The following is a 22498-nucleotide window of genomic DNA, read 5'->3' as shown; positions in this document are numbered from 1 at the left end:
CCTTCAGTGTAAAAGGAGGAAATGATAGGTGCTGAAAGACTTGTGACAAAGTGACGACAGTTTCTCGTTAATGACCTCCTTTCTCTGATGTGGGAAGCAAGGCCATCTGTTTAGCATAAATTGCGAGAAGGGGAAACGAAGAGAGCAGAACAGCTGATTAGAGAAATACAGTAGCTCTGTCAGAAAACGTTTAGCAGGCTTCCCTGGTGGTGCAGTGGTTGAGAGTCAGCCTGCCTATGCAGGGGACATGGGTTCATGCCCCTGTACGGGAAGATCCCACATGCCGCGGAGCGGCTGGACCCGTGAGCCATGGCTGCTGAGCCTGCGCGTCCGGAGCCTGTGCTCCGCAACAAGAGAGGCCATAACAGTGAAAGGCCCGCGTACCGCAAAAAAAAAAAGAAAATGTTTAGCACCCATTTAAGGTTAGTGACTAGGAATCCATATTGGATCTGCTCTTTGTTTCTTTCTTGTTTCTTCGATTTTGTTTTATTTACACTGTTTCCCAACTATAATTCACAGAAAAGGCAGACATTTGGATTCATGCAGTATTATGATTTTGCCAGATTTAGGGGAGGGGACAAATATACAGGGGACATGTTTTTAAGAGCTTTGTTAAACGAGTGTTTGGAATGCTGGACCATGAAATTCAAGTTCAATAAGAAGTAAAGGGTTGGGAAGAAGGTAAGCTATTAACAGTCCCACAGGACAGAGATTTGAGCTATCTTGTTCACCACTTCACTCCCAGTTCTTAGAGCAATGATTGTTTGAATTAATGGTTCGTTGAGACCAATGGGCAGAGATAGTGGGAATAGTTGAAAAAACAAGCTTGAGGGTAAGATGTGGGCATCAGGAAGTAGTAGAATGTTTGAATTACTGAATTCAGAAGAGATGCTGTTTAATTGGTCACAAGTTCCTGGATATAAAAAGAAAGCCTTACTGAGAAAGTATTTGACCTGAGAGGTCAAAGAACTAAGTCAGAGTGTTGGTTGAGTGTCATTTATGTAATGTTGACATTAGCAGGGATGATGGTAACAGTTGAAGGAGAAGACTGAATCAGGTGTTATCATCAGTGGTTGAGAGTGAATGGGTAAATAGATGTTACAGATGAAGAGAGGTTGAAGGTGGTAGAGCAGATGACAGAATCCTCAGAGCACTGGGAGTTTAATGAGAGACAGGGAAAATAATGATCAAAAAGCAAAAATGGAAGCAGTGATGATCCAAATACTACCTCTTGGCCCTGAAGTATATAAGGTATATTGAGTATTAACAATTCTCACTGAGAAGGATGTAAGGGAAACATTGATCTCAGGAAAGAATCAAGTTTCAGTTAAAATAGGAGATGGGAAGGGTTGGGAAAAAAAGAGAGTAAAACTATAGAATGTAATAGGGATAGCAGTACTTTGCTAATTTATGATGAATTGGGGTAGAGAATACTCTTTGGGCATTGACTGATTGAAAAAAGGAATGAGAGACATAGCTGATTTAGTCTCAAAAGACCTTGGACCTAACCTAAGTGCTCTTCAATAGTGGATTGGTTAACTAAATTAAGAGTGCTTCCAGGAGACAAAGTAATCTGAAATCATTAAAAATAATGTTATAAAAAATTGATATGGAAAAAATATTCCCAATATATTAAGTGAAAAAGTAGTTTATACAATCCATATGTATATTATCCTTTTTTATAAAAGAACAAGAAGAATAATTGGGTGAGTAATACTTCCATACTGTTTGAAATATATTGTAATTTTTTTAAAGACTAGCTGTCCAAAGATCTAAAAAGCTGCCTATGGAGGAAGGTGCTAAAACTTGAACAATAGAACCATTCATTTTTTCAACAAATATTTAGCTCCTACCTTGGGTCAGATACCATTCTTGGCACTGGAGATAATAACATAAACAAAATAATGACCCTACTCTTGTAACTGTTGAAAGAGAAAAGCGAATAAGATCTGAGAGAAGAGCATCCTAAGCAGAGGATTCAACACACGCACAGGCCCAGAGGCAAGAATCAAGCATACCTGCAGGTTTTTGGCAACACTGAGCAGCTGCGTTGATGGAGAGGAGTGGGATTTAGAGGGAAAAAAAATAATAGTTCTGTTTTAGATAGTTTGAGATACCTATCGCACATCCAAGTGGAGATATCAGGCAACAGTTGGGTGTGAGTCTGGAGCTCAAGAGCGAGGTTGATGTTAGAGCTATACATTTAGGAGTCGTTAACATATCGCTGTTATTAAAAGTCATGAGAATGAATGGAATCACCTAAGACGTGAGAACTAAAGATTAAGCCCTGGGACATTCCATCATTTAAAAGGTAAGAGAAGAGGAGGGTAATCGGGAGAGGTCTACTGAAATCACCAAAGGTGAAAAAAGAGAGTGGGAAGGGAGAGCTCCTGCATCATGTTTAGCTTTTCATCCAGTGCAGCTTATGCACTGGACCTTGAAATTGTTTCATTTCAAGGTCTTGCCTGGGACTTAAGGGCAGGGTCAACTACGTAACTTACAAGACCAGTGCAAAATGAAAATCCCTTGTTCAAAAGGTAGAGTGAAAAATGCAGTTAAAGGGACTAAGCTGCAAAGCATTTTCCTTTAAGAAGAAATTTATAAAATAACAGGTGATACATGAGTAATATAAACCTGCAGATAGCAAAAAAAGTATTTTTGATATAATTTTATATAATATAATAAATAGTAATACTTTATTAATGTGATAACTTGGTTGATCATAAGATTTTTCTGGTTCATGTTTTTTCAAATTCATTTATTAGATCATCAAAGTTTATACTTTTAGCAACTTTAAGTGATATACTTAAAAGCAGATTAGTTGCTCTTGGCAAATGAAAGATCACACATAAATTTTGGTAATTTTTAATTTTGAGAAAGATCTTTCTGTTGAGGCAACTGACACTGGAACTGTTAAGGATATTTTATAAGCTGTGACATTTGGATAGATTTCTGATAAATTATTTCAAAATATAAATAGTATATTTTGTATATTATACAAATATAAATAGTATATTTTAGTATATCTAGAACTGATGGTTCTTATGGAACAATTTTTTTTAAAGATTTAACTATTCATACACATAGTTTCATGTATGTCTATAAATTTACATTTCTACAATGCCATTTTAATGTTTTCTCTGGCATTTTCTGTAACTTGTAGAGGTCATATGAGAAACCGAAAGTCACCTAATGGTTTGTAGGTAATTCAAAATGCCTATTATGCTTTCTATTACTGTATCTTAAATTACAAAGAAAAAATTAATTTTAAAACTGTATTCCTCATTAATTGGTTCATTTGAAGCTGTATATAAAAACAATGTTCTTTTCCATCAAATGCAACAATCTTTATATTTAATTTCTGTTTCTCAGCCTGTGGATATTTGCTTTGCAATGTTGCAGCAGTTTTTAAAACCAGAGATTCTAAACTCTTTGAAGATTTCTGATAGCTCTTTGATATGCTATATTACAATGTCCATGCGTATGCTTTTATTTTGTAATAATTTACTGACGTTTATTGCCTAAACACTAGCAGTTCTTATCCCAGTGCTCAGGCCAGAGAGCTAATATTTTTGCCTTGGGGATGAGCTCTGCGAAGACAGGCGAGCCAGCCTCCCACGACTGCCACCACCACTGCTGCTTCTGCCACCATCACCATCACTAATCTGGGGCCCTGCACCACCCCAGACTGCTTCTGGCATGAATGTGCATACCAAGCAGGCAGCCAACTGTTTGGCATACACACTGTGCTGTGGGCCAGAACCCACATATACATGCCTGGCATATCTCCTCTATTCACGCACATGCTCCCTTGTCCCATCAGATTTTATTGGGTTGGCCAAAAAGTGCCTTTGGGGTTTTTTTTGTTGTTTTCTTTTTACACCTTTATTGGAGTATAATTGCTTTACAATGGTGTGTTAGTTTCTGCTTTATAACAAAGTGAATCAGTTATACATATGTTCCCATATCTTCCCTCTTGCATCTCCCTCCCTCACATCCTCCCTATCCCACCCCTCTAAGTGGTAACAAAGCACCCAGCTGATCTCCCTGTGCTATGCGGCTGCTTCCCACCATCTATTTTGCGTTTGGTAGTGTATATATGTCCATGCCACAGTCTCACTTTGTCACAGCTTACCCTTCCCCTTCCCCATATCCTCAAGTCCATTCTCTATTAGGTCTGTGTCTTTATTCCTGTCTTACCCCTAGGTTCTTCATGACATTGTTTTTTCTTAAATTCCATATATATGTGTTAGCATACAGTATTTGTCTTTTTCTTTCTGACTTACTTCACTCTGTATGACAGACTCTACATCCATCCACCTCATTACAAGTAGCTCAATTTCGTTTTTTTATGGCTGAGTAATATTCCATTGTATATATGTGCCACATCTTCTTTATCCATTCATCTGTTGATGGACACTTAGGTTGTTTCCATCTCCTGGCTATTGTAAATAGGGCTGCAATGAACATTGTACATGACTCTTTTTGAATTATGGTTTTCTCAGGGTGTATGCCCAGTAGTTGGATTGCTGGGTCGTATGGTAATTTTATTTTTAGTTTTTTAAGGAACCTCCATACTGTTCTCCATAGTGGCTGTACGAATTTACATTCCCACCAACAGTGCAAGAGTGTTCCCTTTTCTCCACACCCTCTCCAGCATTTATTGTTTCTAGATTTTTTGATGATGGCCATTCTGACTGGTGTAAGATGATATCTCATTGTAGTTTTGATTTGCATTTCTCTAATGATAAATGATGTTGAGCATTCATTCATGTGTTTGTTGGCAGTCTGTATATCTTCTTTGGAGAAATGTCTATTTAGGTCTTCTGCCCATTTTTGGATTGGGTTGTTTGTTTTTTTGTTATTGAGCTGCATGAGCTGCTGGTAAATTTTGGAGATTAATCCTTTGTCAGTTGCTTCATTTGCAAATATTTTCTCCCATTCTAAGGGTTGTCTTCTGGTCTTGTTTAAGGTTTCCTTTGCTGTGCAAAAGTTTTTAAGTTTCATTAGGTCCCATTTGTTTATTTTTGTTTTTATTTCCATTTCTCTAGGAGGTGGGTCAAAAAGGATCTTGCTGCGATTTATGTCATAGAGTGTTCTGCCTGTTTTCCTCTAAGAGTTTGATAGTTTCTGGCCTTACATTTAAGTCTTTAATCCATTTTGAGCTTATTTTTGTGTGTGGTGTTAGGGAGCGATCTAATCTCATACTTTTACATGTACCTGTCCAGTGTTCCCAGCACCACTCATTGAAGAGGCTGTCCTTCCTCCACTGTACATGCCTGCCTCCTTTATCAAAGATAAGGTGACCATATGTGCGTGGGTTTATCTCTGGGCTTTCTATCCTGTTCCATTGATCTATCTTTCTGTTTTTGTGCCAGTACCATACTGTCTTGATTATTGTAGCTTTGTAGTATAGTCTGAGGTCAGGGAGCGTGATTCCTCCAGCTCTGTTTTTCATTCTCAAGCTTGCTTTGGCTATTCGGAGTCTTTTGTGTTTCCATACAAATTGTGAACTTTTTTGTTCTACTTCTGTGAAAAATGCCAGTGGTAGTTTGATAGGGACTGCATTGAATCTGTAGATTGCTTTGGGTAGTAGAGTCGTTTTCACAATGTTCATTCTTCCAATCCAAGAACATGGTATATCTCTCCATCTATTTGTATCATCTTTAATTTCCTTCATCAGTGTCTTATAATATTCTGCATACAGGTCTTTTGTCTCCTTAGGTAGGTTTATTCCTAGATATTTTTTTTCTTTTGGTTGCAGTGGTAAATGGGAGTGTTTTCTTGATTTCACTTTCAGATTTTTCATCATTAGTGTATAGGAATGCCAGAGATTTCTGTGCATTAATTTTGTATCCTGCTACTTTACCAAATTCATTGATTAGCTCTAGTAGTTTTCTGGTAGCATATTTAGGATTCTCTATGTGTAGTATCATGTCATCTGCAAACAGTGACAGCTTTACTTCTTCTTTTCCGATTTGGATTGCTTTTATTTCCTTTTCTTCTCTGATTGCTGTGGCTAAAACTTCCAAAGCTATGTTGAATAAGAGTGGTGAGAGTGGGCAACCTTGTCTTGTTCCTGATCTTAGTGGAAATGCTTTCAGTTTTTCACCATTGAGGACGATGTTGGCTGTGGGTTTGTCATATATGGCCTTTATTATGTTGAGGAAATTTCCCTCTATGCCTACTTTCTGCAGGGTTTTTATCATAAATGGGTGTTGAATTTTGTCAAAAGCTTTCTCTGCATCTATTGAGATAACCATGTGGTTTGTCTCCTTCAATTTGTTAATATGGTGTATCACATTGATTGATTTGCATATATTGAAGAATCCCTGCATTCCTGGAATAAACCCCACTTGATCATGGTGCATGATCTTTTTAATGTGCTGTTGGATTCTGTTTGCTAGTATTTTGTTGAGGATTTTTGCATCTGTGTTCATCAGTGATATTGGCCTGTAGTTTTCTTTCTTTGTGACATCCTTGTCTGGTCTTGGTATCAGGGTGATGGTGGCCTCGTAGAATGAGTTTGGGAGTGTTTCTCCCTCTGCTATATTTTGGAAGAGTTTGAGGATAGGTGTTAGCTCTTCTCTAAATGTTTGATAGAATTGGCCTGTGAAGCCATCTGGTCCTGGGCTTTTGTTTGTTGGAAGATTTTTTTTTTTTTTTTTTTTTTTTTTTGGTACGCGGGCCTCTCACTGTTGTGGCCTCTCCCGTTGCTGAGCACAGGCTCCGGATGCGCAGGCTCAGTGGCCATGGCTCACGGGCCCAGCCGCTCCGCGGCATGTGGGATCTTCCCGGAGCGGGGCACGAACCCGTGTCCCCTGCATCGGCAGGCGGACTCTCAACCACTGCGCCACCAGGGAAGCCCCTGTTGGAAGATTTTTAATCACAGTTTCAATTTCAGTGCTTGTGATTCGTCTATTCATATTTTCTATTTCTTCCTGATTCAGCCTTGGCAGGTTGTGCCTTTCTAAGAATTTGTCCATTTCTTCCAGGTTGTCCATTTTATTGGCATAGAGTTGCTGTAGTAATCTCTCATGATCTTTTGTATTTCTGCAGTGTCCATTGTTACTTCTCCTTTTTCATTTCTAATTCTATTGATTTGAGTCCTCTCCCTTTTTTTCTTGATGAGTCTGGCTAATGGTTTATCAATTTTGTTTACCTTCTCAAAAAACCAGCTTTTACTTTTATTGATCTTTGCTATCATTTCCTTCATTTCTTTTTCATTTATTTCTGATCTGATTTTTATGATTTCCTTCCTTCTGCTAACTTTGGGGTATTTTTGTTCTTCTTCTAATTGCTTTAGGTGCAAGTTTAGGTTGTTTATTCGAGATGTTTCCTGTTTCTTAAGGTAGGATTGTATTGCTATAAACTTCCCTCTTAGCACTGCCTTTGCTGCATCGCATAGGTTTTGGGTCATTGTGTCTCCATTGTCATTTGTTTCTAGGTATTTTTTGATTTCCTCTTTGATTTCTTCAGTGATAACCTCGTTATTAAGTAGTGTATTGTTTAGCCTCCATGTGTTTGTATTTTTTACAGATCTTTTCCTGTAATTGATATCTAGTCTCATAGCATTGTGGTTGGAAAAGATACTTGATACAATTTCCATTTTCTTAAATTTCCGAAGGCTTGATTTGTGACCCAAGATATGATCTATCCTGGAGAATGTTCCATGAGCACTTGAGAAAAATGTGTATTCTGTTGTTTTTGGATGGAATGTCCTATAAATATCAATTAAGTCCAACTTGTTTAATGTGTCATTTAAAGCTTGTGTTTCCTTATTTATTTTCTTTTTGGATGATCTGTCCATTGGTGAAAATGGGGTGTTAAAGTCCCATGAATGTGTTACTGTCGATTTCCCCTTTTATGGCTGTTAGTATTTGCCTTATGTATTGAGCTGCTCCTATGTTGGGTGTATAAATATTTACCATTGTTATATCTTCTTCTTGGATCGATGCCTTGATCATTATGTAGTGTCCTTCTTTGTCTCTTCTAATAGTCTTTATTTTAAAGTCTATTTTGTCTGATATGAGAATTCCTACTCCAGCTTTCTTTTGGTTTCCATTTGCATGGAATATCTTTTTCCATCCCCTCACTTTCAGTCTGTATGTGTCTCTAGGTCTGAAGTGGGTCTCTTGTAGACAACATATATATGGGTCTTGTTTTTGTATCCATTCAGCCAGTCTGTGTCTTTTGGTGGGAGCATTTAATCTATTTACATTTAAGGTAATTATCAATATGTATGTTCCTATTCCCATTTTCTTAATTGCTTTGGGTTTGTTATTGTAGGTCTTTTCCTTCTCTTGTGTTCCTTGCCTAGAGAAGTTCCTTTAGCATTTGTTGTAAAGCTGGTTTGGTGGTGCTGAACTCTCTCGGCTTTTGCTTGTCTGTAAAGGTTTTAATTTCTCCATCAAATCTGAATGAGATCCTTGCTGGGTAGAGTAATCTTGGTTGTAGGTTTTTCTCCTTCATCACTTTAAATATGTCCTGCCGGTCCCTTCTGGCTTGCAGAGTTTCTGCTGAAAGATCAGCTGTTAACCAGGAAACAAAGAGGGAAGAAAAAGTCTCTTGCCTCTTTGGCAGGTCCGACTTTTTCCCGGACTCCCTCCCGGCTAGCCGTGGTGCACTAACCCCTGCCGGCTGTTTTCATGCTGCCAGGCCTCTCCCTGCACTCCGACCCGAAGCCCGAGCCTCAGCTCCCAGCCCCGCCCGCCCCGGTGGGTGAGCAGCCCCGCCTCTCAGGCCGGTGAGTGTCGGTCGGCACCGATCCTCTGTGCGGGAATCTCTCCGCTTTGCCCTTCACACCCCTGTTTCTGTGCTCTCTTCCGCGGCCCCAAAGCTCCCCCCTCCGCCAGCCGCAGTCTCCGCCTGCAAAGGGGCTTCCTAGTGTGTGGAAACCTTTCCTCCTTCTCGGCTCCCTCCCACTGATGCAGGTCCCGTCCCTATTCTTTTGTCTCTGTTTATTCTTTTTTTCTTTTGCCCTACCCAGGTACGTGGGGAGTTTCTTGCCTTTTGGGAGGTCTGAGGTCTTTTGCCAGCATTCAGTAGCTGTTCTGTAGGAGTTGTTCCACGTGTAGATGTATTTCTGATGTATCTGTGGGGAGGAAGGTGATCTCTGCGTCTTACTCTTCCACCGTCTTCCCCCTCTCCTCTGCCTTTGGTTTTTAAGTAAAGATAAAAGACACATTTTTCATTTTCACCAAGAACTTTATTGAACAACATATTTACCTTTCTGTTCCATTACCTTCTGCCGTTCTTCATAATTCCATCTTCCCAAAACTTTTTCTTTTTGAGCATAGAACTGTTCCAGGTGCCTCTTACAGTCTTCCAGGGAACTGAAATATTTTCCATTACGACAAATGAATCAGAACTTCCCAGCCAAGCTGTAGCAGTTTTTGCCTGGTCTTCAAAGAAACATGCAGTCTTGCGTTATCCTGATGGAAGATTATGCATCTTCTGTTGACTAATTCCGGACACTTTTTGTCGAGTGCTGCTTTCGGTTGGTCTAAGTGGGAGCAGTACTTGTTGGAATCAATTGTTTGGATTTCCTGAAGGAGCTCATAATAGAGGACTCCCTTCCAATCCCACCATATACACAACATCACCTTCTTTGGGTGAAAACCGGTCTTTGTTGTGGTTGGTGGTGGTTCATTTCGTTTGAGTACTTATCACATGTTAGTTTATACCAACTCATTAATTTAATCCTAGCAGGATTTCTGTCGGTCCCTTACGCATGACAAAGTGAGCTGAGAGACTGAATAACTTTCCCTAAGTCACAGAGCTTGCACTTGGTAGAGCAGAGATTTCAACCAAGTCTGTCTGGCTGCAAAGAAGTTGAGAGGCAGTATAGTGTCCTGTGTACAAGGGCTGGAAGCAAATGACCTGGGTTCAAATCCTGACCCTGCCGTGTAGTGTCTTCTTCTTGCTAGGCGCGTTACTTCTCTGAGCCTTGCTTTCTTCGTGTATATAATGGGGATCAGGGTACTACAGGACCTACCTCATAGGATTATGTAGAGGGTTAAATGAAAGTGAGATACATGTAAAGCATTGAGAACAGTGCCTGATGCTTTGGTAAGCCTGCGATAAATGTTGCTACTAATATTGTTATTGTTATCATGATTACTTTGTCCACCCCACGGTCTGTCTTCACAGGTTAGAAAAGAATGTTAGTAGTCAGCAGAAAAGAAGAGCTTAGAGACAGACAGACAGCAGAGCCCCTCTGAACTTCCCTAAAGTTCCCCTAGAAGGCCCTCCTGCATATGATGTGATCTGTGGTCTGATTCTTGCCCTGGGCAGCCCATCTCTGTGGGCTTTTTGGATTTTAATGTTTTACTGATCTGATCATTCTCTGTCTGGGTTGTATGTGTTAACAGGTATGAGACATCTCTGTTGGATTTGGTTCAATCTCTGAGTCCCAAGACTGCCTCCAAACCGCGGCCCCATCGCTCCAGAGAAGCTGGGTCATGGCACCACAGTACTTGCCTACTCAGTCCTCTGAAATCAACCTGGAACAAGACCGGGGCAGGCAGGACCCCTGAAGACCTGGAGGAGGATCAAATTCTGGAAGATATCTTTTTCATTTGACACTGAAGCACATGCTGCAAAATTTCCGTCAGAAATGAGTGGGTGTTTTTATATACTGATCCAGGATTTTTAATTATTTGACTGCAACGTAATTGTGTCTCTCCTTTCACAGGGAGGGACCTATCTCACTAGCACCCTGTTACGTGTCGAATATAGAAATCATTCTAACAACCCAGGGTGTTTCTGATCAGACCAATCAGTAGATAACACATTAAGGACGGATGGGGGTGGAGGACAGTAGCTTTTCTATGCCAAGCAGAGATTAGAACATTAACATAGGACACTTTCTGCATGGCAGAGGCCTTTGCATACTCAGCCTCATTCAAGAGTGTTTCCTTCTCAATATTTTGCTGGAATAGGTTGGCTCTCTTTTGTACACAAGGAAAACCTTTCCACTGAGAGATCCCTCTAGTTTAAACGTAGCCCCTTTGTAACATAAGCAATTTCAGAAAGATAGACCCTTTTACCTCTCCACCCTGTTTTCTTACCACCTACCTCTTTCTAAGTCAGTCAGTTAATTCTGAGGTTAGAGTTGGTGGTGCCTCTCCTATCACAAGCAACACTGAGGGCCAATTGTGAGTCAGTCTCAGCAGTCATCAGCCTGGCCGCTGCCCACCCTATAACAAAAGGGCTTAATGAGCTAGAGGGAGGCCCTCCCAACCCTTAGAAACCAGCATTAGAGTACTGCCCTAGGGGAGGCACTGGCCTGAAATGCTCGTCCTATGGTCGGCCATTTCCCAGGGTAAATAAGAGCACTCTCTCAGTATTTTTTCTTGCCCCAAGTGTCTGTTTTACTCACCCTGGTGAACTTCCCATCAGCTGCTACAGGCTGACAGACTTCCCCTGGCCTCCCCTCTCTCCCCATGTGGAGTCAAGGCCCTGATTGACCAGGCCTTGCACATGCTCTGCTCAAGACCACTGTCTCATGGCCCCAAAGAACCACCTCCACTTGGCAGATAATGTTCCACCACCCCACGCAGAGTCTCCCCCTTTCTCCCACTGGGCCTCACAGAGAAAGCCTGTGGAGGAAGTACACTCGAAACGTACTCTCTGCTCTCCTGTTCAGCAGGGCTCTTGAGATGGGTCCCTCTGCTTACAGTGGGCTCTAGAGGCCTCCCAAGCTTATGGGCAGTGTGATGAGCCTGGTAGAGCCAGTGAGTTTAAAACTTTCCAGTCACTGGAAGCCAGGGGAAGATATGCATCACTTGATGACTTTATTTGGTGTGGAGCGTGTTGCTTTTTTCTTTCTCCCTTTCACCAACCCCTGGCCTGTCAGTAGCTAACGTCAGACCATGCGGGGCAGCCGGCACTTAGTGAGACTGCACGGCTTCCCTGAAGTCTTTATCAAAACTAGATTACTTCAGCCTACAAGAGCCTTCTGGAGCAACTTCCTTGTCTGGGTAAATCCAAATCTCATTGTCTCTTCAGACTGAGGCCCTGTCACCTCCGCCCAACCTTCCTTCACTTGGGTCTTTTTGTTCTTTGGAGGAGAGGAGAATATAGCCTACCAATACCATATTCTTTTTTTTTTTTATCTTTATTGGGGTATAATTGCTTTACAATAGTGTGTTAGTTTCTGCCTTATAACAAAGTGAATCAGTTATACATATACATATGTTCCCATATCTCTTCCCTCTTGCGTCTCCCTCCCTCCCACCCTCCCTATCCCACCCCTCCAGGCTATCACAAAGCACCGAGCCGATATCCCTGTGCCGTGCGGCTGCTTCCCACTAGCTATCTACCTTACGTTTGTTAGTGTATATATGTCCATGCCATATTCTTAATCTGAGGTAAATATCAGGTCAGGACAAACCAGTTGTAGTCATTCAGTTGAAAGGTTGAAAATTATTGCAGATTACAATTTCCTCTTACAGTTCACCCCTAAGAAAGCAACTGAATCAGTTTCATCCCATTCCAGAAGCCTTTGGAAAATAGAGCTTTCTTTGGTGTGGCCAAAAACTGGGTGAAAACAAAGGGAGAGCCCTTGACCATTTTCTCAGTTAAAGTTAGGTTTCCAGAGCTACCTTTTCCTTGCCCCACGTGTCATGACCCCCTTAAGTACCCCCAGCTCCCTCGGATCATCCATAACCACACTTGCCTATTCTGGACACCAGTGCCCTTACTGCTCTCTGGAGTAAGAGGATGCCAGAAAGACCAAGAAAAGGATTGTGATTTCTTCAAGAAGCTTGTTTGCCTTAGAACAATCATAAACAGGACCTAAAGTAAAGGCTTTGGGGGGTCACAAGCCACAAAATGGAGTTTAATTGCTCCTTTGCCTCTCCTGAATGAGCAATTTGGAAGAGCAAAGATGGATTTTCAGCAGACCATCAATCAACCTATTTTTCATTTGCCACATTCCCTGTCCCCGCCAGTTGCCTTTCTCTATCCTGTAGGCATTTCCTGGTCGTCAGGGCAATAGAATGTGAATTTGTGTCTAGTCTAACATCTTCATTATGAATTGAACAATATATGTTAACATTTTAATCTGTGTCTCACTTTGAGATCTATATACGTGTATTAAAAGGTTGTTGTAGAGCCTCGAGGCTTTTGTAGAGCCTAGAGGCTTGACCTAATTGAAGACTAACCTACCAAGGGAGAGGGCCTGGCACACAGGAATCTGCCTTTCCTCCCTGTTAAGCGCTCCCAACAGTGAGTGGCTGTAATGCGCTTGCCCAGCCTCCAGCCATTTCCCCAAAGCAAGACGGGACACGTGTTGGCGATGCTGCAGGTAGTGTTACCACATTGCCTACCCTGCTTCCCACTGTTCTGGGAGAGAAAGACCAATCAGTGTTTACAAAACGGGGCAGGACAAACGCCCATGGAAGCTCCTTAAGCAGGGCCCGAAGTGCTTGATTTAGAAGACCAAAGTCAGTCAAGGAGAAGCTTTCTCTGACAGCCGCCCTTCCAGGAGGCACATTTGTGTTTACAAACCTGACCTCCATAAGGGGAATTGTCCAGAGCTCCCCAAATGTCACGGGGATGGAGGGACTCTCTCCTTCCCCAGAGCCCTTCCTTCCACTTGGCGCTGTTTTCAGCACCATTGTTCACATGAGACATCTGCTGGTCAGAAACTCTGGGGAGGGAACAGGCCTAAAGGAGCAGAGCTGGACGAAGTCTGACGTCATAGCCAATGTTTCAGTGGCTGTTTTCCCCATGTGGTTTTTTTTTTTTTTTTTTTTTTGCGGTACGCAGGCCTCTCACTGTTGTGGCCTCTCCTGTTGCGGAGCACAGGCTCCGGACGCGCAGGCTCAGTGGCCACGGCTCACGGGCCCAGCCGCTCTGTGGCATGTGGGATCTTCCCGAACCGGGGCACGAACCCGTGTCCCCTGCATCGGCAGGTGGACTCTCAACCACTATGCCACCAGGGAAGCCCTCCCCATGTGGTTTGGATATTGAATTGTTCCTTGAACATCCCCCATCGGATAAGTGGAGTATAGCTTGAAAGCAAGAGAAGAGCCTCAGGTTATCAAAATGTTATTTCTCTCAGTATTTGTTAAAACAACAGGAACCTATGGTCAGTTGAAAGAAAGGAAGTAGTTTGCCACATCCTACAGATTTTCTTGGCTGAGTCCGGTTCACTCCCATCACATGAACACCAAGCCTCTCTTAGCTTGTGTGGTCACTAGAATGGGAGGTTCCATCTATGCACACCTCTGGGTCCCTTCTTTGTGCTTTTCCCCAAAACTGCTTAGCAACGAAATGTCTCGGCTCTTTGACACAGGAAAAATAGTGCTGCCTAGTTGGCTTTCAGTGCTGGGAGAACGTAGGCGAGGGCTTGGGTACCTGAAATGCCCAGTTCTGAGGTCACCAAGACAGCCAGTTCTGTGGATTCAACCAAGACAGCCAGAGACCCTGTCCTGCCCCTGCTCCCCCAGTCAGCCTGACACCTTCCCCTGAACCAGGAGGCTTTGCAGCTCCCCTCAGAGACAGAGGTGGCAAGGACAAAATCACTCAACTGGCTCCCAAGCTGAAAATGAGCTAAGTAATCATTGCCCCGATTGTGATAAGATAACCCTTGAGTCTAGGAACAAAGCTAGAGATGAGTAGGGTGAGGGTGACACCCTGGTCCTCAGAGGAAGAATAACCTGGCAGCTAGAGAGCCAGTTTCATAAATGAGTAGCCAGCTACACAGTTCCTCAGAGTTTCTCAGAGTTGCTATTCAAAGTGGATTGTTCCTGAGCCCCTTGGGCTCCATTGTTCCATTTAGGACTGGGACTTTCTACCCTCTCAGGCTTCAGCTCCATAGCTGTTCTCCCTCCCATCCACCTCCACCACATTCACACTCAGAATTGAGTGAGCACCTAGAAAATGCTCAGGGCCTTTTCTACCTCCACTCCTTACTGCCCCGCCCCCCCCTCATAATCCCATCACCTTCCAGAGTCACGGAATTCTGTGGCTGGATTGGACCTTAGAGCCCATAGAATCCATCACTTTCATTTTACAGATGAAGAAAGTTCAGAGAAAGGTGAGCTCTCATCCTGTCAGTGGCCAGTCTGGCTGCCAAGATGTTACCCTCCCCACTGCAGGGCATCACTACCTTGATCTGGTGTTCCAAGATGAACATTTTTAAGAATCTCAACTAGGACTGAACATTCTACCACCATCTGTTAGAAGTGAGCTCTCACAAACCACTTGGGCCAAGGGGGCAAAAATGCAGCATGTCCATTCCTCAGGGGGGTTTTAGGTCAGTAACCCTCAAGTGCCACCATCAGGAGCTTCTTTCTGTTTGTGGAGGTGGAGGCCATGGGAAGGCTATCTCAAGAAATATCACTGGGAAAAAGGTAAATCTCTCCAGGTGGCATAATGGACATCACTGTCTTCTCTAAATAATAAAGGCGGTTACAGCCCTAGTTAAGACTTCTTCTTAAGACAGTGGCCAAAATTAGGGTGAGGCACACCTTCAATTGGTAGGGGAGGTGGCTAGTAAAACCAGTAGGAATGACCTATATCATATGTTGCCAGTGGGGCTACCGCTTTGACCATGACTTGCCAGAACCCAAGGCTTGTCTTCATCAGTGCTGTTGGCCAGTTGAGTGGCTGCCCTGGGCCCAGCATTGTGTTAGATGTTGTTGATCCCACTAAGGAAGAGGTTAACAGCACAAGGTGTGGAACTCAGTAGACCTTATACAAATCTCAGTTACACTGCTTCCTAGCTGAATAACCTTAGGCAATATATGAACCACACGACACCGACATTTCTTAATCTGTAATATAGGATGGTTGTAAGGGTGGAATTCAGCGAAATAATGTATGTGAAGGGCCTAGGAGTAGTACCTGGCACATACAAAGTGTTCCACTAATGGTAGCTATCATTATTATCATTTATGTCTCAGTTAACTTACAGACTAGATAGAAGACAAAGCTTTGTACTTTAAATTTTTAACAATAATAAAACAAAAGCCATCACAGTATGTCTTCCAGCAACTGGTAGGAAGCTGTAAACACTATGATTTCAGAGAGCAAATTGCTGGGCTGAGTTTACTTAGGATTTGTGGGAGAAGGAGTAAAAGGAGGGAGATTTGACCTAGGCTTTGGCAGAGTATCTAAGATGGGTGGAGAGTGGGGAGGGACTTGGGGCGTGGAAAAGTGCAGAAGTTGAGTGTTCATTGGCAAGAAAGCTCAAGACGTGTTTTGAAAGAATGGTGAGGAGATCACAGCTAGTAGGTGAGGTTCCAGAAGAGAAGGCATCGCCCTACCCGAGAGGAATATGCTGGGCCCAGATTGTGAAGAATGTTGAATGTCAGACAGTGGAGTTCCATCCCTCAAGCAACAGAATCCGTAAACTACTTTGGAATTACTTGTTTAGAAATATCTACCTTGCAGTAGTGTCAGGCTCTATCAGAGGGGATGGGATAAGGTTGGGAAGGAAACATCTACTGTGCGCCTACTAAGTGTTGAGCAAGGTCCATAGATACCTTATTTAATCCACACAGCAACCCCAAAGCATAGGTGGCAGTATCCCCCTGTTAGAGATAAGGAAACTGATGTTGGAGAGGCTAGGGGTTGGGCCTCAGCTGCTAAATGGCAGAGCCAGTAAGTGGCCTGGAGACTGGAGCTGTCTAGTTCCACAGCTGTGCCCTTTCTACCGTACAAGTCTTCCTCTAGCCTAAGCGGGTGGCACTTCAGGCAGAGACACCAGTGGTTACAAAGCTATTGCCACAGGTCAGGTGAGGTGTTGAGAGATTGCCACCCCTCATCCGTAGGACTGGATAGAAGGGTGTAGAGTTGATATGCCGCTACCATCAGGCTTGCTAATACCTCCTCCCAAGTGTGGACCTTGTGACGACCCACCCAAAGGAGAGTTAGGGGCTGCAGACCAGACAACCTAGGATCCACGTCACATGCCCGGGACTGAGTTGGAAAGAAAGACCTCGAATACAGCACTTAGATCTGCCTTGCTTCAGTTGAGAATGTGCACCAAAAGTCAGATTGCCACTGGCTGAAAAGATAAATAATAGAGCATCGAGGAGGGAGTGATGAGCAGGAGATGCGGAAAGAAGTCAGAAATTGCTCCAGTGGAGCTCCCTTCACAGAAGCACTAGACAGGAGGGTTGATAAGGTGCTAAACCCCAGTAGTGTCAAAGGGGAAGATCTTAAAGGAAAGTAAGAAATGTCCATGAACCCTCATACCCTGCTGGTGGGAATGTGAAATGGTACAGCTGTCTTGGAAAACAGTCTGTAATTTCCTCAAAAAGTTAAACATAAAGTTACCATATGGGGGCTTCCCAGGTGGCGCAGTGGTTGAGAGTCCGCCTGCCGATGCAGGGGACACGGGTTCGTGCCCCGGTCCAGGAAGATCCCACGTGCGGCGGAGCGGCTGGGCCCGTGAGCCATGGCCACTGAGCCTGCGCGTCCGGAGCCTGTGCTCCACAACGGGAGAGACCACAACAGTGAGAGGCCCGCGTACCGCAAAAAAAAAAAAAAAAAAAGTTACCATATGACCAGCAATTTCACTCGCAGGTGAATACCCAAGAGAAATAGAAGTATACGTCCACACAAAAACTTTTGCATGGATATTCGTAGCAGCATTACTCATAATAACCAAAAGGTGGAAACAGCCCAAATGTCTATTAGCTGATTAATGGATAAACAAAATGTAGCATATAGACGAGTGGAATATTTGGCAATAAAAAGGAATGAAGTATGTCCTACAACATGAATTATGCTAAGTGAAAGAAGCCAGTCGCAAAAGACCACACGTGGTATGATTTCATTTATATGAAATGTCCAGATAGGCACATCTACAGGGACAGAGAGTCTATTAATGGTTGCCTAGGGCAGGGGTAAATAGGGGTAATGGAGAGTGACTGCTAAAGAGTATGGGGTTTCTCTTTGGGGTGATGACAATGTTCTAAAAATTGATTGTGGTGATGGTTGCATAACTGTGAATATACTAAAGACCACTGAACTGTACCCTTCAAATTGGTACATTGTATGGTATGTGAATTAGATCTCATAAAGCTATCACAAAAGAAGTGTCTATGGGCATTGGTTGCTGGCCAGCCAAGGAGTGCTGGAAAGTCAAGAGTGAACACCTGATCACTATGGCTCTGAACTGGGCTTGGGTGAAGCCATTTTGCAAGGTGTTAGGGGAGAGTGAGTCCAGGACCGCTTATCTTAGAAATCAGCCTGTGAAAGGAAGGCGAGACCAGAATGGTTGATGGAAGTGAAAGTTCGGGCTGGCTACAGGGCACTCTTCCAACTTGGTGGGGGCCTCCCCTTGATTCCCAGCCTGGTCGCCACAGGGGTTACCAGTAATCCGTGAGCAGTTTTCATGATTTTAGAAAGACTGATGGAAACCTTGCATGTCTGTGGAGAAAAGCTGCACAGGCCAACTGTAACATTACTTCTTTATGTTCAACTGGAAATCACTCTGTCAGGCTGTGAGGACCTCAGTTATTGGGGTGGGGGGTCACCTCTGATTTGTTGGCATATCTATACGCACAACACGTTAATCTGTGCTTAATAAAAACGGGCAGATAAATCTATATATGCATTTCAGGAAACAGATTGTTTCCCAACGAGGGGCACATGGGGGTATCATCAAGGGGGCCTTGGAGATGCAAAAATCAGGAACTACTTTCAACAAACAAAGGGGAGAACAAAGCCATGGATAGGTAGAAATAGAGATGGGGAACAAAAATAACGTCACTGTAGGGTGATGACGTGGGAGGGACAGAATGAGCCGGGAAAGACGGATGGAAACCCAGACCCTGCCCCAGAAAGGAAGGAATAAATACAGAACATCAGGCATGTAAGTAGAGGCCGATGAAAACATCAGAAACTCACAAAGCACTTGCTGGGCACCAGACCCTGCGCTGGCCCTGTTTGTCTTATTCAATCCTTATGAGACGGGGCCTCCTTTCATACTTAAAAAAAAAATCATTTCATTATATGGGGTCTTTCTTGTGAGCCACCTCAAATCCTTTACGGAATGAGGCTAGGCATGCATCGATGCACACCTAAAATTTGAGGGTGATATCTTTGGCACCAATAATGAAAGACTTAACCAAGACTTAACCAAGGTCGTCCGCTAGACCATTCCAAATGAATGGAATTCAGACTCAGAAACTGGGGTTTGGGCGGGTCATTTCTCACTCCTTCCGCTCTCCTACCCTCAGCCTCCAAGTAGCACCAAGTCCTCCTGCTTCTCAGCCTGCCCACTGCTCTCTCTCTCTCTCTCTCTCTGCTGATGCTTCTCTAGTACAACAGTCTCTTCACTGGCCTTCCTGTCAGGTGGCCTGGATTCACCCTTCAGTATGTGACCTCACCTCTCTCCGCCTCACTCTTAGCTTTAAATGGAGACCATAACAGGACCTACCTCACAGGGTTACTGTGAAGGTTAAATGAACTAATGTGTGAAGATTTATTTATCTCAGCGGAGAATAAATCAGCACTCAATATGGGTTACCTGTTATTACCATTCTCCAGAAAACTACCAGGGTCGTCATTATGTCACACCCCGGCTTAGCATGTTAGGTAGTTTCCCATTGCCCTTGAGAGAAAGCTTGGATTTCCGAGCGCAGTGCACAGGCTCCACTGCAGTCTGGAGACCTCCAGCCCCTTTTTCCTGCTCTTTCTTTCTCTTGACTTCTGTCCTCCAACCACCATGAACTTCTCTTAGTTCCTAAAGACACTGTAATGTTCGTTTCCTGACTGTCTTATGAGCTCTTTTAGCCCTTTGTGCATCCTTTATCCCTTTGCACACAGTAACATTTACTGTGCTGGGTTACCTATATATCTGATTCCTCCTTTAGACTATACAGTCAGACTAAGTTGTCGGTCTCATTTATCACTAACTCCCAAGAGCTTAGCATGGTTCCTGGCACATTGCAGGCTCTCATTCATTGTTTATCAGACAGATGGATAGGTAAGGTGCGTGGGAGGAAGGGAGGGAGGCAGGGAAGAAATGAAACAGAGCTGTGTTTCTAAAGTCCAGCACTCTTGACACTATTCCAGGCTGCTTGCAAGTCTCTCATGAGGAAGAGAGGACCGTGCTGAGAGGCCTGGGGGAGAGTGGGGCTTGGGACGCCTCCACTGCGTCCCCACACTGACTAGGCTTTTCTTTCCGAAACAAATCTGAGATTTGTAACTTCCCTGCCTAAAATCCAAGGACTCAGCAGTGTTTTCGGGCAAGGAGCACACGCCTGAGAGGGACGTCCCAGGCTCCCCGTGTCCACATCCCCGTCCCCCGTACCGCTCTCCCTTCGTTCTGCTCCCCTGGCACCTCACAGCCTTTGGTGTCTCCCGAAGGCGCGCCACTCTTTCCTGCCTGCGTGGCTTTTACAGGCCCTTCCTTTGGGGTGAATCTTCCCAGAGCCGGCTCCAGTGTCACCGCTGCCATGTTCTCCTCTCCGCCCCCCTCCCCCAGGCATCAGTATCAACTCTTCTCTGGGCTCCAACAGTACCCTGTAGGGCCTTCTGTGACAGCCCACCTCAAACTGTGCTGCACTGTTTGTCCTCCCTGTTAGAATGTTAAGTGTCCAAATACAGCATATATTGACCTTGGAATCAACCCAGCCTTACCATTTGTGAGCTGTGTACATTTAAGCAAGTTACTCATACCCACTAAGCCTCAGATATAATAACTTAGAAAATTATTTGCAAAAATGGAGATGATATCCCTACCTTACAAGTTTGGGGCCTGGCATGCTGACCTAGCCCTGGAAACTAGCCCAGAGGAAAGCCAGAATGATGAGGCCAAAGTGTCCAGGAAAGTAGGGCAGACAGGGCGACCAGTGAGGCCAGAGGAGGCTCTGAGAGGGGCTCCTTGGAACAGGAGGAACCAGAGGCCCAGGAGGGAAGCGCAGGGCTGCGTTTGTGAGGAGTTGAAGAGGTGATTGGCCAGAAGACCAGGCCCCGTCTGAGGTCTGGGCAGCTTGTGGCGCTGGCCTCTCCCGCCCCCTCCTCTGCAGCCGACTGCTGGCAGCCTTGGCGGGCGCCGCGCTGGCACCGGCACGCAGACCACGGCCCACGGCCTGACGGCTGCGGGGATGCCCAGGGCCCACTGTCCTTCACCTGTGCAGCAGTTATAAACTCTGGTTTTCCCCCTCTTTGTCCCTCTCTTCCCCATACTTAAGCCACTTTAAGCTCTGCGGTGGGCTTGTCCGGTGCTGAGAGGAGGGGCTGCAGGAAGGGGAGTTTTCTCTCCTGCCTCTTGCGGCTGCCGGTTGAGACAGGATGCGCTTCAGCCCCAGTGGGTGGTGTTCACCCTCCCGGCTGGAAGTGATTTAAGCTTGCTGGATTTATATAACACTGAGGAATGGTAAACTGTGTAAATTTGCTATGTTTTCCAGGGACAGTTATTTATGGAGGGGCATTTTTAACTCAAGTGCAGGAGTGTTAAATCATTATAATAAATCCATGCTATTCAGACTTTCTTACATTGTAATCAATTTTTTCTAAGCATGAATGAGGAGATCCATGATTCCTCTAATATACCATTGTGTATTTCTTCTCAAAATGACACAGCTTACTATATCAACTTGGAGAATAATAGAAGATTTACTGAGTTGGAGAAAAAAGAAAGTTGAGTAGCAATGAGTCTGAGAAGGGACTTGAGAGCGTGACCCCCAAGCAGAACTTCTCCCCGCCTCTCTGCTTGCTTCTCACCCAACAGGAGGGGCAGCACGTGCGGCCACAGCCCGGGAGGGCCTGGCTAGGGGCACCTCCCCGGAATCTGCCAGCTGAGCCTTTGAACGGAGAAATGCGGCCAGGGCCTCCAGCAGCCTTCTGTCCTGTCCTGTCCTGTCCTGTCCAGGGGGAGGTGTTAGAGTGGGGCTCTATGAGAAATGAAAACTCTCTCTTCCCATGATGTGAAATCCCTTCCAAAAGCATCAGTCTGGCTAGAGAGCTGCCCTGCGTACAGCCCTCTCTCATTACCTGTCTCACCTCCCTTCTCACTTGGATGCTTGGCTGGACCAGAGGATTCATAGTTTTCATCAGATTCTCAAAGGAATCTGTAATCCAAAGAGTTCAAGAATCACTGGTCTTCAGGAAACTCTGAAGCATCTTTGAACTGTCCACTAGGTACAAGACAAAGTCCAGTGATGTGGTTCCTGGCCTCCAGCAGCACCCAGGAACTGTGTCGAGCTGCCCCAGAGGCCTGAACGGTAGCCCCTAGCAGGGGGACTTCAATCAGAATTTCCTGGAAGATAAGGTATTGTTGCTGGGCCAGGGCAGGAAGGAAGGAAGGAAGGTGCCCCAGGCAGAGGGACACTGTGTCAAAGGCATGGAGACAGGGACCCCAAGATTAATGAGCTCATTGCTAGGCCTAGTGTATAAACTTGGAGAGCAGCAGGGCCCAGTGGAAAGAGAACTGTGTAGATTCCGTTACTCAGCAACAGTTCTCCAGTTTACCTAGTGCTCCGTCAGAGGCTGAGGTTCAGGTCCTTGCTGTGCCACCTGTGCCACC

The 22498-nt window shown here is 44.4% G+C and overlaps 1 protein-coding gene across 4 annotated transcripts in view; it reads left to right on the top strand.

Annotated features, from left to right (window-relative positions):
* Positions 1-12208, top strand: part of KIAA1328 (KIAA1328 ortholog) — a 375328-nt gene extending 363120 nt beyond the window's left edge. For 2 of the 4 annotated variants that reach the window (XM_032602500.1, XM_032602499.1), the window contains one exon: positions 10374-12208. In XM_032602500.1, the coding sequence (XP_032458391.1) occupies positions 10374-10584 (211 nt within the window). In that variant the 3' untranslated portion in view covers positions 10585-12208. The remainder of the gene's footprint in view (positions 1-10373) is intronic. The other 2 variants (XM_032602502.1, XM_032602501.1) reach the window with 2 other exon arrangements.
* The last annotated feature ends 10290 nt before the right edge of the window (positions 12209-22498 follow it).

This window comes from Phocoena sinus, chromosome 14 (genome assembly GCF_008692025.1).
Source record: "Phocoena sinus isolate mPhoSin1 chromosome 14, mPhoSin1.pri, whole genome shotgun sequence".
NCBI classification, from domain to species: Eukaryota; Metazoa; Chordata; class Mammalia; order Artiodactyla; family Phocoenidae; genus Phocoena; species Phocoena sinus.
Note: the sequence above shows the minus strand (reverse complement) of the source record. Positions and strands in the feature narration are given on the sequence as shown.